This window comes from Engystomops pustulosus, chromosome 2, assembly GCF_040894005.1.
Source record: "Engystomops pustulosus chromosome 2, aEngPut4.maternal, whole genome shotgun sequence".
Taxonomy (NCBI): Eukaryota; Metazoa; Chordata; class Amphibia; order Anura; family Leptodactylidae; genus Engystomops; species Engystomops pustulosus.
The window spans coordinates 251,772,692-251,788,299 of NC_092412.1; the positions used below are offsets into that span (position 1 = coordinate 251,772,692).

The 15,608-nt window shown below is 44.7% G+C and overlaps 1 protein-coding gene across 2 annotated transcripts; it reads left to right on the forward strand.

Moving 5' to 3' along the window:
• Positions 1-734: 734 nt before the first annotated feature.
• Positions 735-11,609, forward strand: LOC140119619 (uncharacterized). 2 transcript variants are annotated; one of them, XM_072138848.1, is made up of 11 exons: positions 735-872; positions 3,366-3,518; positions 3,606-3,749; positions 5,405-5,554; positions 6,465-6,608; positions 7,693-7,848; positions 7,924-8,067; positions 9,244-9,393; positions 9,768-9,911; positions 10,492-10,635; positions 11,487-11,564. In XM_072138848.1, coding segments are annotated over exons 1-11 (1,443 nt in total). In that variant the 5' UTR covers positions 735-760; the 3' UTR covers positions 11,489-11,564. The 2 variants fall into 2 exon arrangements, with proteins under 2 accessions (XP_071994949.1, XP_071994950.1); XM_072138849.1 differs by lacking the exon at positions 10,492-10,635 and having other exon boundaries at positions 11,487-11,609.
• Positions 11,610-15,608: the final 3,999 nt, after the last annotated feature.

The following is a 15,608-nucleotide window of genomic DNA, read 5'->3' on the forward strand; positions in this document are numbered from 1 at the left end:
CAGCTATTCCCTCTCCGTTCCCTTATTCATATTTGTGAAAAGTTTACCAAATACTGAGAGGTCCTATACAGATATTGGCAAAACCAGTCAAAACTGGACAATTCGGACGGTTTTTCCTAAGCCAATTACCCCCAACTCAAACCAATTACATCAAACTACCACCAAGGCTTATTAAAAGCCCCAAGAGACGATGTACCCCATGAAGAACTTGTTCAGCGTAGGGTAGGCAAGGATCTGCCTACGTGCTGATTCGCCCAGCCCTTTGTATACATACAGAGAAATATGGGCAAAAGGAACTTCCATGGTTTCTATGCATCTACTAACCGCACACGCACAAGCCCAACAAGACTCTATCAGTACATTACAAGCTATATGGTAACAAATGGCCAGTTAATGAGACTTATCTACTGATAGCAATACAGTCACTCATACACCCAACTCTTACACCTTACATCCACTCTACCTGTCATTACATAGTGATTGATGGCCATTGAAAAAAGTTACTTATGAGCATCCATAATAACCACAGAATTTCCAAGTATCGAAATACAAACAGTCTTCTGTCCTCCCCGGTCGATAACATCCTTGACCTTAACATGCGTGGCTGAAATACTATAGGTTGGAGCAATGGCGTTATCCATTCCCACCTTGAGTAAATCTTCACCGTTCTTTTCCAATACATATCTCTGCTATAAATACGGCTCCTCACTGGTGGACCACGCATTGGACCTTCCCGACGTAGAAGAAGGCCAAAGCATCCATGGCGGCTCTTAAGTTGTACCTTCTCGCGACACTACTCATCCTACTCGGAGCTCAGACTTTAGCCTGTGAGGAAGATGGTATCACTCATGGTGGAAGTACTGAAGAACTTGGTAAGTGTATTCATGTATCTTGAGTTCTCTAATCTTGTCGAAGACCTTTTAAAGAAAAGATTTTTGTTTAAAAAGACCTCCAAAAAAAACATGTCATGCAAAATGAGCAAAGTTGACAGTACAGGTTTACTACAAGATGGCAAAATGATTATTGGAGACTAAGGACCATCAGGACTAAGACTTATTTACTTTATTTATCTCAACCACTATGAGAAACCATTTGTGAAAGAAGCCAAACCTTGTGTTTTTGACCATGTTCTTAAGGACCCTTACGGTTCTTCATATGAAGTTGACCTGACGGTGGGATGTGGAGATGAGGAGGACTTTATATCATTCTGAAAATAGTTTGTAGATGTTGTGCTGGGTTTGCATCTAGGGGTTTCTCAATGTGTGCCCTCTGTGCCTCAAGTGCCCGGCTGCAGCGTGTCTCCTCTCTACAGTGGTGGTCCATACGCTTTCAAACATTTAAAAGGCCAGCGCGCCGATGATTGGCGCTGGCCGGCAGCCTTCCTTGTTAAACATCTGGCCCCTTCCTGTGTCCTCTGCCGGATCTTTGTGCTCCATGCCTCTGAGAAAGCTGTTTCCTACTGCCTGTGTGATTTCCATTGTGACCCCCTTCTACGTTCCTGACCTTGATCTTTTGCTGCCTGGCCAGACCTTCCGCTACGTCCCCAACTCTGATCCGGTGCTGCCTGCCCTGACCTCCTGCCTGTCCCTGACTATGTTTCTGCTGTACGACTCTCTACTTCTACTTGGCCACCACTGCGAGCAAAGTCGCACCTGTGGAGCAACCTGGTGGTACCACGCTGCAGCAAGTCCAATCCGCTCTGGTAAAAAAAAAACGGGTACCACTTAGATTCCACTCCCAGGTGTCGGCTTACGTCATCGCTCGTGGTATTACAGTGGGTCCACTGTCCCTGGTTCCTGACAGAAATGCTTACAATTCATGCAATCTACCAAGTCATTGTTCATGTTCCTCATCTTTTCTACTCACATATAATCTTTCTTCTAAGAGTTAGGCTTCAGAATAGATATTTTGGTTATCCGGATCTCGGTGTAGTCAAAGTAACCTGAGGTTTCTTCTTTTTGCCATTCATAGTATTCAGAAAACTCTTGGCCAACATCAAAACTCACCAATGTTTACTTGTTCTAGTATCCATTTCCAGATGGAACCATAGACATCTGTTGAGTTTTGGTCTCAGGTCTTCTATGTTCAGTCTACCTAAATCCAAGTTTTTAAAATATTTCTATACTACATTAAATTTCTAGGGAAGATGTAGCTTAAAGTTTCTGGATCCCAATGTAAAATCAGGTTCCCTCAAAACCCAAGTGTGACTCCCTTCTCTACACTCACCATTCATGGGACTCATGGTATTCATTATCCTGTATTGTGGTGCCTTCACGAAGACTCCATCCTGTAACCAATTATACCATTATATAACACAAGGAGGCACAATAAGGGACCATAGACGTACAAGTTACACCCTTTATCAGACCAAAACCATCTGAATACACAATGAGGTCAGGAACTTATAAACTGACGATTCATTGGATTGGTTTACCTTGGAGAAGTACAGGGCACCCTAAGTTCACAATGGGGCACATTTACTTACCCAGTCCTGTTGCGATCCCGATCCGGACTGTCCGACGAGGGCGAAGTCCGCCGCGATTCGCCAAGATCGTGCGCCCGATATCCTGCATGTGTCGCTTCCCCGCTCAGGTCCCCGGAGTTCACCTTCTTCTTCCCGGTGCATGTGAGTGCGTGTCTTGAATTTTAAATCCCGTGCTTAGTCCGAATCAGTCGGGTTGTCTGACGGCCACGTCCCCCGATTTGTGTCGCATGAAAGTTGGCATCTGATCGCGTGCGCCGAAAAGCCCCTATTATATACGTCGCAAAACGAAAATAGTCAGGAAACCTGACGGAAATGCGGTCCGCAGAACCTTAGTAAATGTGCCCCAATGTGTTCTGTGTCCACAAAATGGGGCACATTTACTTACCCGTCCCATCGCGATCCCCACTGTGCGTTGCATAAGAGGATTCGGATCTTCCGTGATTCACTTAGCTTGTGCGCCCGATTTCCCGCATGTGTTGCTTCCCCCGCTGAGGTCCGCCGGAGTTCACCATCTTCTTCCCGGTGTATGTGAGTGCTGACACAATTTGTATTTTAAATTCTGCGGTTTGTCCTAATCAGTCAATCCGATCCGGGGCAATTCAGGGCAAAGCGGACCCTTAGTAAATGTGCCCCAATGTGTCACAGGATTCAATTTGTCAAGACAGAAAACTTTCAAGAAATATAAAAAAAATCCAATCATCAATCGGATAATACACTAGATACAATGTCCAACACCTGCTTTGAAATGTTTTAGATGGACTTCCCCTTTAAGAAGAAGATTTTGTTAATATTATGAAGCCAGTTATGGTAATTTGTAAAATCATCTTAAAATATTGTGTCATACTCGTACAATCTTTGTAATATGTTTTCTTCATTCTAGTAGTCAGTGATGTGAAGGATTGTGGAGGGTCTCCTCAGCTGAGAAGGAATTGTGGGTATCCCGGGATTAGCTCTGCCGATTGCACCAAGAGGGACTGCTGCTATGATGCCAGGATCCCCGAGGTGAACTGGTGCTTCTACAGTCAGGCAGAAGGTAAGTCCTAGAACAAGGTAAACACTGACATCACACGTAAAAATCTGTGATAATGACTGGAAAACATTGGTGCGCCGTGTGTTATAGATCAGGCGCAGTGCGCTGTCAGCCCCTCGGAGAGAATCGACTGCGGTTACCCCGGAATTAGCGCCAAGGATTGTTATCACAGAGGATGCTGCTTCAACTCCAGTGTTCCCGGGGTGAAATGGTGCTTCTACTCACAGGAGCAGAGTAAGAGATTCCTTATTCTTATCTCTACATTCTCCACATACTTACTCCTCATAGACACATAGGGGGATATTTATCATACGCTGGCGCTCGTGCGCCAGCGTGTGATAGCCCCGCCGCTGCAAATTCGCAGAAGCCTCTTGATGTTTTGGGCTGCCAGCAGCACAGCGTTTAACCTACGCCAGGCCCTTTCACGTATGAAAAGTCGCCGACAGCAGCGAGTGCGCAGGCGCGGGGACAGTAACGCCCCGCACTGGCCACTCCCGTCCGGCCGAGCCCCCCCCCCCCCCTTCACGCCCCTTCACGCCCCACTGGCGTGAAGGTGGCGGATTGGGGAAAATAATCGCAAAAGCTAACAATAAGCTAACATTTGCGATTATTTCAGGGCCTCTGCACCACAGGCGGTGCGCAGAGGTCCTGATAAATATCCCCCAGAGTCTCAGACCACCACATACTGCCATACAGTCCTCATTTACTATAATACTGCTATACAGTCCTCATATACTATATAATACTGCCATACAGTCCTCATATACTATATAATACTGCCATACAGTCCTCATATACTATATAATACTGCTATACAGTCCTCATATACTATAATACTGCTATACAGTCCCCATATACTATATAATACTGCTATACAGTCCTCATATACTATATAATACTGCCATACAGTCCTCATATACTATATAATACTGCCATACAGTCCTCATATACTATATAATACTGCCATACAGTCCTCATATACTATATAATACTGCTATACAGTCCTCATATACTATATAATACTGCCATACAGTCCTCATATACTATATAATACTGCTATACAGTCCTCATATACTATAATACTGCTATACAGTCCCCATATACTATATAATACTGCTATACAGTCCTCATATACTATATAATACTGCCATACAGTCCTCATATACTATATAATACTGCCATACAGTCCTCATATACTATATAATACTGCCATACAGTCCTCATATACTATATAATACTGCTATACAGTCCTCATATACTATATAATACTGCTATACAGTCCTCATATACTATATAATACTGCCATACAGTCCTCATATACTATATAATACTGCCATACAGTCATCATATACTATATAATACTGCCATACAGTCCTCATATACTATATAATACTGCCATACAGTCCCATATACTATATAATACTGCCATACAGTCCTCATATACTATATAATACTGCCATACAATCCTCATATACTATATAATACTGCCATACAGTCCTCATATACTATATAATACTGCCATACAGTCCTCATATACTATATAATACTGCCATACAGTCATCATATACTATATAATACTGCCATACAGTCCTCATATACTATATAATACTGCCATACAGTCCCCATATACTATATAATACTGCTATACAGTCCTCACACCACCATACATGAGTGTTATACATGGCTTACACAATACTGCCATCTACTGCTACTCATGTAATATCACCACAACTATCAAACATGAAAACTGAATGTCAGTGCTGATACTAGATCCCGTGACCTCCTCTCCGTACTGCTGGTCGCACCCTGACACCATAGAGGGGCCGTCACGTGTCTTCTCTTTCAAGCAACCAAATTACTGATTTTTTTTTTTTTATTAATTCTGCCAGTGAACGATCATTATCCATGTGGAGTCTTCCCCTACAAGAGAAGGAATTGTGGTTACCCCGGAATCAGCTCCTCGGAATGTGCCAAGAAAAGCTGCTGCTTCGATCCCAGCATCCCAGGGGTTAACTGGTGCTTCTACTCCCAGACACAAGGTACATTCTGAGAAATATTGGATCTTATGGGGCTCATTTACTAAGGGTCCAAACGCAGCACTTTCTTCGTGTTTCCCGTCAATTTCCGATTTGCGTTGAATTCCCCCGGGATTTTGCCGCACGCGATCAGATTTTGGCGCATCGGCGTCGGCTTTCACGTGACAGAAATCGGGGGGCGTGGCCGTCGGAAAACCCAACAGATTCGGAAAAACTGTGATCAGCACTTACATGCACCGAGAAGGAGAAGGTGAACTCCGGCGGACCTCGGCACAGCAGCGACACCTGGTGGATATCGGGCGCACAGACCTTAGTGAGTCCCGGAAGACCCGAATCCAACGCGTTGACCCGAATGGACAATGCGCCGCGGGATCGCGACAGGACCGGGTAAGTAAATGTGCCCCATTGTGTCCTCCATGGACTGAAGACTTGTTGGAGAACGTTTATAATAGCCACTTCAGCTTGTACCAACATTTTTGCAACTTTTTGGAATATTTCATACTTTGGGGGAACATTAACACTTCCGCTCTAAAACTTCCAACTAAAAAATGTTTAAAAAATTGCTGCTCGGGTCCCAGCAGTTCCCCGGTTCTTTCGGTGGGGACTGGGGAATTTTTTTTTTTTTTTAGTTCAGTGTGTAGAGAAATATGGGTGATTAGAAGTTTTGCATAGTTACTGGTTCAAGAACTTACTCCACAAGTGCAGCGGACGTGAGGCGACTTGAGCCTCCTGCCTCAGGCAGCACCACCTGCAGCAAATTGGGGAGCAGGTTCACCCCTGACTTACTCTATGTCATGTTAAGTCTTGCCAATGAACATGGATCCAACTTTTTCCAAAAAGTCATACGACGGTGGTAACAAAAACATTTGATTTTGGTTTTGTACGGATAAAGGATGTTCTGCCTTCTTTACAGATAAGGCTCAGTGCGCTGTGGAGCCGGCGGATAGAAAAGACTGTGGATACCCCGGTATCAGCGACACGGAGTGCTACTCCAGAGGATGCTGCTTCAATGCCAGTGTTGCTGGAGTTAAATGGTGCTTCTACCCGAAAAAAGAAAGTAAGTTCATTCAGTTATAGAACTAGTCTCCTATATATCGGTACGGAGGGTGTGGAGGGTGCAGCTCTCTGTAGCTCTCTCGTAGCACTCTATTGGGGGTACAATGGTGAACTCCCTATCCCTTTGAGCACTCAAGTCATTGCCTCGTTGCCAGACATAGATGCTATAAGGTCGGCTCTATGTCTCGTCCCTGGGTCTTGCCCTGAACCCTTTGTGGTATTGTAGGACCTCCAAGTAAAGTTATGTCTGCCGGTCCCTAAATGTGTATTGTAACTCTGAAGTCCAGGTGCCTAGTGCTCCCTGCTCTGCCATAGCCTTAAACCATGTTGATGTCCTTGTGGGGACCCCCAAGCTGCAGGGCCCCAAAAATTGCTCAGGTTACTTGATGGATAACGGGGGAATAGAGATGTCCATGGGCTCTGAGCTGTTTGAAAATTGTGGGCCCTCAACATGGCACATTTTATAATAGTATTTACTTCCTACATGTGGTAACAGAATAACTCCACTTGGAAACTGAGGATGGGTCTCTTCTCTCAATTTTTAGTTCTGAACTTTGAGAAATTTTGAAGGGCCACGAAAGGTCCTGAAAGGGAACAGGAACACATGTATAAGGAATATCCAGCTGGTGTTCCGTCTCTTTATTAGCTCCGGGCAGTATCAAATCAGTGGCCACTTGTGGTTGGTTTAGGTGACTATGGCCCCCCTCGAAGCCTTGGGCCCTGGGCTGCTGCCCAAACCACCCATGTGTAATGCTTTGCTTTCTTACTTGACCATGAAAGTCATGGTGACCACCACTTGTTGGTCCCAAATTGAGGGCCCTGCTTCAACCTGACTCACTACTCCCATCATATAGAAGCCTATGCAGTACCAGTGTTCACCACCAGCTAAGGCATTAGTACACACCATGTGGTATAGGCCTCACGCGGACCATGGTGATGCCCATCTGGGCCCTGTTTGTTATTAGGCCCTGTCTGTGCTCCTGATCAGCAGGGGAGGCACTTTTACTGGAGTTGTAGGAGAAATAATTGCCGAAATTTTATATAAATGAACTTAACCAATCGGTATTAACCCTTCTCCCTCTTAGGTACAGATGCTGTAGTAAATCAGTGTGGCGGCTCCCCATACCAGAGAAGGAATTGTGGGTATCCCGGGATCAGCTCCTCAGAATGTGCCAAGAGAAACTGCTGCTTTAACTCCACTATTCCCGGCGTGAACTGGTGCTTCTACACCCAGACACAAAGTAACTACTAGGATATTGGAGTCACAGAAGCCTCAAGTATAAACCGGGACTAACAATATAATATATTTATTACAGATCAGGCTCAGTGCTCCGTGAACCCCTCCGACAGGAGCGACTGCGGTTACCCCGGAATTAGCTCCACCGAGTGTTTGAACAGAGGATGCTGCTTCAACTCAAGTGTTCCCGGAGTGAAATGGTGCTTCTACCCCAAAGGGCAGAGTAAGGGTTCCTATCCTCCATCTACTAATGGGGCTCAATCCATACCGGCTACAAAGACTACTTGACAATACAATAGGTCAATCTCATGGTGTCCACCAGCTGGGACATCCAGCACTCAGCTGTAAAATATGTGGAACTAAGGGGGACATTAATCATAGTCTGTTAGACTGTTTTGAGCGTTTTTTAGCGCAAAAATCTGGCGCATCTCATTAATTAGGCGCATTTATGATATTTGCTCGCATCTATCACTAATTTGCGCCTAAAAAGGCGCAAAATAGGCGCAAAAATGCACCTCCTCTGAGCAGGTGCACTTCCAAAAAAAAATCACTTTTCATTACTAAAAACATACATTTTAGGTTCCCAAATGAAGAATCCCCTCTATGCAACATGGAAAATACTTCGGAGCAGTTTTATAATGTAACATTTCTCCAGTAACGACTTCATCATTGTCTATGGGATCATCTCTGGGAGTGATTATTGTCTTATTGTACAGATCTGAGAATATTATCAGTCTCCATTTACTGTACATTATAATAAAAATACATCTCTGTAACTTTTAGTCCCTGCAGTTACATCACAATGAGAGGTTTTTGTGCAGAGATGACGCCCTGAACGTTCTGTCACATTTTCTCAGTCTCCTTTCATTATTGCTCACAAATGAGATCTAATAATTTGAGACAAATTTGGCGCAAATTTAGGCGCAAATGAATCGGACCTGAGACAATTCCAAAGTGCATTCACTAAGGCAGAACCAGATCCATCATAGATCAGGAGCCAAAAAGAAGAGCAAACCAGGCGCAAAAATAGGCGAACCTGAGACCCCCTATGATTAATGTCCCCCTAAGTGTTTAATTTCCCTGCAGCATCCCCCGAGGACAAAATGGGTATTACACAATGTCCCTTCACATTTATAGTCTGTCTGTGTAATGCAGGACAGGAATGGTCCTCCAGAATCTCCACTCGAGAGATAAGAATCCTGAACAGAGGATTGTCCTCTTTCTATGTTTAAACTCAGAATTCACTCAGGCTGCATGAAAATGGGTCTTATAATCAGGACAACCCCTTCAAACAACACATCCATGGGTGTCGTGGGTCCTTGGAGTGGAACATTTTTGATTCAAATTAGTTTTTTATGATTATATTTTTATGATGTTTTGTTTGTTATCATTTTACCAGCCAATGAGCAATTTAAATGTGGAGTCGACCCCTACAAGAGAAGGGATTGTGGCTACCCGGGAATCAGCTCTTCCGAATGCTTCAAGAGAAACTGCTGCTTCGATTCCAGTATCCCAGGGGTGAACTGGTGCTTCTTCTCTCAGGAACAAGGTATTTTCAGACAATTGTGTAACATTCACAAACTTTTTATGTGTATCTGGTCCAGGTCCTACATTTCCCTTTTTGGAATTGGGTCCTATCATTGGTTATACTTTGACCACATGTGCTTGTGAGTAAGCCGATGCTCCTGGTGGAGGTCTATTCCCCCCGAGGACAAGAATATTTGGGGCTGTTGCTTCAATCATAATTATCTGTCAGATGAAAGTTAATAGCCCTCCATACACATAAAATAGACACAGTAGTAGTAGTCACATCCGACTTTTGTCCTAACGTGCATGGGGTCCTTACATCTGACACTCGTAGAGACCTTGAAGCCCTCAACATCTATAGAACAATATGTAGAATCCATCGTGTATCCATTACAGATAAAGCCCATTGTGTTGTGAATGCCACCGACCGAAAAGACTGCGGCTACCCCGGCATCAGCGATACCGAGTGCTATTCCAGAGGATGCTGCTTCAACTCCAGTGAACCAGGGACCAAATGGTGCTACTACCCGAATGGACAATGTAAGACATTTCATGATCAATTATCACTTATTATCATGTGTCTTAGAAACATAAGCCATAGGAGGTGTGAAAGCAGAAGTCACAAGTGGAGCCTGGGTGGCGAGGAGGTGCAATGATACCAGTAGAGTAAAGCTTACTAGTATCCTGATGGCCAGAGGATGACCAAGGTGTCTTAGCTGGTCTAACTAAGCCTTGGGGCCTACAGTGATAAGGTCCTACTGTAATTAGTAAGTCATGGTCTTCAACTAGGTGCACCCAAGACACACATACAAGTTATCCATTGTAACAAGCAAATCATCTCACTGGGGAGGTAGAGTAGCACAGTCAGACCATGTAGACCACTGAATAAGCCCCCTTCGATCTCCAGTCCACCCCCACTCTTACCTTGTCCAGCCCACAAGTACCTCCTATTATAAACAGGGGTTCTGCCCACGGTTCACACTTGTTAACCAACATAAGGCCATCAACACGTCTTACAGTTGGCCAACTCCAACCACCCTTACAATCACATTCCGAAACTTCTGGAAGCCCTCAAAAATGTACAACACATAAGAAATTGTCTTTCCTGTGTCCATCACAGATAAGGCTCAATGCTCTGTGAGCCCCAGTGATCGAAAAGCCTGCGGCTACCCCGGGATTAGTGACGCTGAGTGCTATTCCCAAGGATGCTGCTATAACTCAAGTGACCCTGGGACAGCCTGGTGCTACTATCCTAACCGGGAATGTAAGGCTCTACTTTATCAGTTTGGGTTATTTTATTAAGAGGGGCTTAAAATATTCATAACTCATGATGGCCGGACCTGTACCGCAAAGATCCGGGTTCCGCTCAATCCCACCAATTGTTAACTGGTAGTAAATGGTATCTGATCTGCCGTAACCAGATCCGGCCACCACCCGGAGAGGGGTGCTGTCTGCTTCCTGTGTCATTTCGGCATAACTGAGTGGTGGGCATGTTGGATGTTGGACCACCACCAATCTGGTATTGATGACCTCATGTAAAGATCAGTTATCAATATTTTTAACCTGGAAAATTCTTTTAAGTGCTCCCAGGAGTCTAACTATACAATTTGCAAGGGTAACAGTTACACCTAGACCCTGGGATCTAAAAGGACCTAAAGGCCAAAAGATGGTACAGGATGATAGACGCACACAAATTACATTACATGCAGTGATACTCAGTGCCTTGTCGATAAAATCACTGGTCATCATGGTCATGTGACTGTTATGGGAGGAGCCTGGGACTGAACTGCTTTCCTCCTTGTTGTGAAACTATCATACCAGCTACTTTCAGCCTCCACAAGGGGGCGCTCATAGTATTCAAATTAAAACTAGTTGTATTAATCTATATGGGATGAGCTGCCACAAGTAAATTTTTCTGGTCTCAACCCAAAAAGAGGCAGAATTTGTGCAAACTCCATCCAGTATTTGCCCTGGGCTAAATTACCTCAATCTTTACCAACATAATTACAGCAATAAATAATCTTCTAGACAAAGCTTAGATTAAATTGCAAAAAAAAAAAAAAAATTCCCAAAAATTATTCCCCAATTTATATAATTTTGTTTTTTTTATTTCAGAATCCTAAACAAACTGGAACCTCAGGGAGACTAAACAAGTATTTACTGTGTGAACTGAAGAATTTTTCCTGTGTGGTGTGATTTTTTTTTTTTCTAAACTTTAAGATTTTGGAAATTTTACAAAAATTCCTGAACAAAGTTTGATCCTTTTAAACCGCAATGTGCAATTTTTTTTAAATTAAACACAATGATACATTCTGCGCAGAGGACTCTGTGTTATGCTATGAATATGGGGGGGAGGGTCTCAGCGTCCTGTACTTATATTATTGGCGGAGGTGGGGGGGGGGAATTATTTTTGTTTTATAGTTTTTGAAAGTTTTTGAACTTTTTCAATATTGTACTTATCGGTCTTTGTCGTGGTTTTTGGTTGTCAGACGTGGGATGAGGATCATATATTCACGGGTCTGGCTTTATTCATATGGGATAAACCTCAAAAGACCATGGGGGTCATTTACTAAGGGCCCGATTCGCGTTTTCCCGACGTGTTACCAGAATATTTCTGATTTTCGCCGATTGTACCTGAATTGCCCCGGGTTTTTGGCGCACGCGATCGGATTGTGGCGCATCGGCGCCGGCATGCACGCGACGGAAATTGGGGGGCGTGGCCGAACGAAAACCCGACGTATTCGGAAAAACCGCCGCATTTAAAAAAAATATTGTGTCGCAAAAATTTCACTCACCTTCATCCTGGATAGGCCGGTGTATTTCGAGGCATTCCAGCGGACTTCAGCGCAGCAGCGCCACCTGGTGGACGTCGGAGGAACTGCCTTGATGAATCCCGGCCGGACCCGAATCCAGCGCAGAGAACGCGCCGCTGGATCGTGAACGGACCGGGTAAGTAAATCTGCCCCCATATTAAAGGGAGTGGGGGTCCATCCCTTTAATCATGAAGCAACGAGGCTGTTAGATACATAGGTCTAAATTTCTGGCTACAGCAGAAAATCAAGAAATTGGCTTTGGCGTCCCCAAAAATTTCAAAAATTCTTAGAAAGTAACTATAAATATTATACAGGTAGAACTTCGTTAAGCGCCGGCCCTTTAATATAGAACAAAGCAACGGAGTGACTGCACGAGCGCGACAACTGCAAATTATCCAAAGGATCAAGTTTGCATTGTGCCGAGCTCAGCAAAGCCATGGAGGACGGGAAGTGGCCGCATCTTTCTGGATAAGCAGATTGACAGACGATAACTTTGTTAAAGGGGAAAAAAACTCAATGATATGGGAGGAACGGCTTCTACAGAATCGGCAGAAAGGTTTTCGTTCTGCATGAGCTCCTCCTTACAATGGAGACCTCGGGCCTTGGCCTGACATCATGTCTGTGCTGGAAATCCTCTCTGTATTCAACGTTCCACGTTTCAGCAGGACCTCAGAGACTTCCACTATAATAACATGCCCTATGACACCCGCATAGACTATAGCCTGCCCCACCTAGGCCCGACACCCCCCACCTACACTCATTCATGGTAGACCTTTATACCAGGGACAATGAGGGGGAGACAATGAGCCGGTGACCTCCGACCTTCACCACCCTCACTACTGCTAATCCCCACAAAATACAGAAAGTATCTACCATGCCTACGCTGCCAATATCATAAGGGCAATCCTCTTTCTATCCATTCTACTCAGAAGGAACACTATAGGACAAGATTTACTCCATTGATAGAAGCCAAGACCCTTAGTCATATAGTCACAAAACTGTAGACCATTGATGAATCTGCCCCAATGTTTGATGATATCATAATTCGTTTTATAAATAAATACATACATACAGCACCAGAACCAAGCTCATACCATGAATGTTGCATTGGAGCCAAGCTCAATACAGTACCAGAACCACACTCAGTATGTAAAAACAGCACCAAAGCACAGCTCAGTATATAAATACAGCACCAGAGCCACATTTAGTATATAAATACAGCACCAGAACCAAGCTCATACCATGAATGTTGCATTGGAGCCAAGCTCAATACAGTACCATAACCACACTCAGTATGTAAAAACAGCACCAAAGCACAGCTCAGTATATAAATACGGCACCAGAGCCACATTTAGTATATAAATACAGCACCAGAACCAAGCTCATACCATGAATGCAGCATTGGTGCCAAGCTCGGTACAGTACCAGAACCACACTTCCATATGTAATTACAGCCCCAAAGCACAGCTCAGTATATAAATACAGTACCAGAGACACACCTAGTATATAAATACAGCACCAGAACCAAGTTCATATGATGAATGCAGCTTTGGAGCCAAGCTCAATACAGTACCAGAACCACACTCAGTGGGGCACATTTACTTACCCGCTCCCTCTGAGTTCCCGAAAGTGCATTGCCCAATATTCTGCATGCGTTGCTTCCGCGCTCATGTCCGCCGGAGTTCACCTTCTTCTTCCTGGTGCATGTAATTGCATTGGTTGCGACACAATTTTAATCTTAATTCCGGAGCTCAGTCCGAATCAGTCGGATCGCCTGCCGGGCCCGCCGGGCGATTTCTGTCGCATGAAAGCCTGTGACGCTGCGCCAAAATCCGATGGCATGCAACACAATCCCCTGCTAAATCCCCGGCGCAAATCCCGAAAATGTCGGGAAGTCCGATGGAAATGCAATCCACGCACCCTTAGTAAATAAGCCCCAGTATGTAAAAACAGCACCAAACCACAGCTCACTATATAAATACAGCACCAGAACAAAACTCATAACACACAAAAAGCAACATACTATAAAACTGTACCAGAACCAAGGAAACAACAAGGCGTCCAAGTGTTCTCTCGCCTGTTTAATTGTGGGGCAGTCCTAAACAAGAAATTTAGAGGGAGCTGAAAAAATGCTCATGTATAAAGTGTCTGAATAGTGGTCAGATACAAGGGGCACAAAGGGGATCTGCAGAGTATTATACAGGAGGATACAGCCCTGTTCAGGTGTAGTCACAGAACAAGCATTGGATATCACTGGACTTGGCTTTATGAGTAAACTTGTACTTCTGCTCCATATATGTATTAATAAATTAACGAATATTTCTCAAAAGCTATGATCAATATACACCCCAAACATCGCTGGGGATACATCCTATTGACAAACATATGGTTGTGGGTTACATAGAAACTTTCTGTAGCACCATGTATGGCTGTGTACTCCGGCTGTATCTCTATGTTTGGCTGTGTACTGCTGCTGTAGCTCCATGTATAGCTGTGTACTGCTGCTGTAGCTCCATGTATGGCTGTGTACTGCGGCTGTAGCTCCATGTATGGCTGTGAGCTGTGGCTGTAGCTCCATGTATGGCTGTGTACTGTGGCTGTAGCTCCATGTACGGCTGTGGACTGTGGCTGTATCTCCATGCATGGCTGTGCACTGTGGCTGTAGCTCCATGTATGGCTGTGTACTGTGGCTGTAGCTCCATGTATGGCTGTGTACTGTGACTGTAGCTCCATGTATGGCTGTGTACTGTGGCTGTAGCTCCATGTATGGCTGTGTACTATGGCTGTAGCTCCATGTATGGCTGTGTACTGTGGCTGTAGCTCCATGTATGGCTGTGTACTATGGCTGTATCTCCATGTATGGCTGTGTACTGCGGCTGTAGCTCCCTGTATGGCTGTGTACTGCGGCTGTAGCTCTATGTTTGGCTATGTACTGTGACTGTAGCTCCATGTATGGCTGTGTACTGCAGCTCCATGTATGGCTGTGTTGTGCTCCTGTAGCTCCCTGTATGGCTGTGTACTGTGGCTGTAGCTCCATGTATGGCTGCGTACTGCGGCTGTAGCTCCATGTATGGCTGTGTACTGTGACTATAGCTCCATGTATGGTTGTTTAGTGTGACTGTAGCTCCATGTATGGCTGTGTACTGTGGCTGTAGATCCATGTATGGCTGTGTACTGTGGCTGTAGCTCCATGTATGGCTGTGTACTGTGGCTGTAGCTCCATGTATGGCTGTGAGCTGTGGCTGTAGCTCCATGTATGGCTGTGTACTGTGGCTGTAGCTCCATGTACGGCTGTGGACTGTGGCTGTATCTCCATGCATGGCTGTGCACTGTGGCTGTAGCTCCATGTATGCCTGTGTACTGTGGCTGTAGCTCCATGTATGGCTGTGTACTGTGGCTGTAGCTCCATGTATGGCTGTGTACT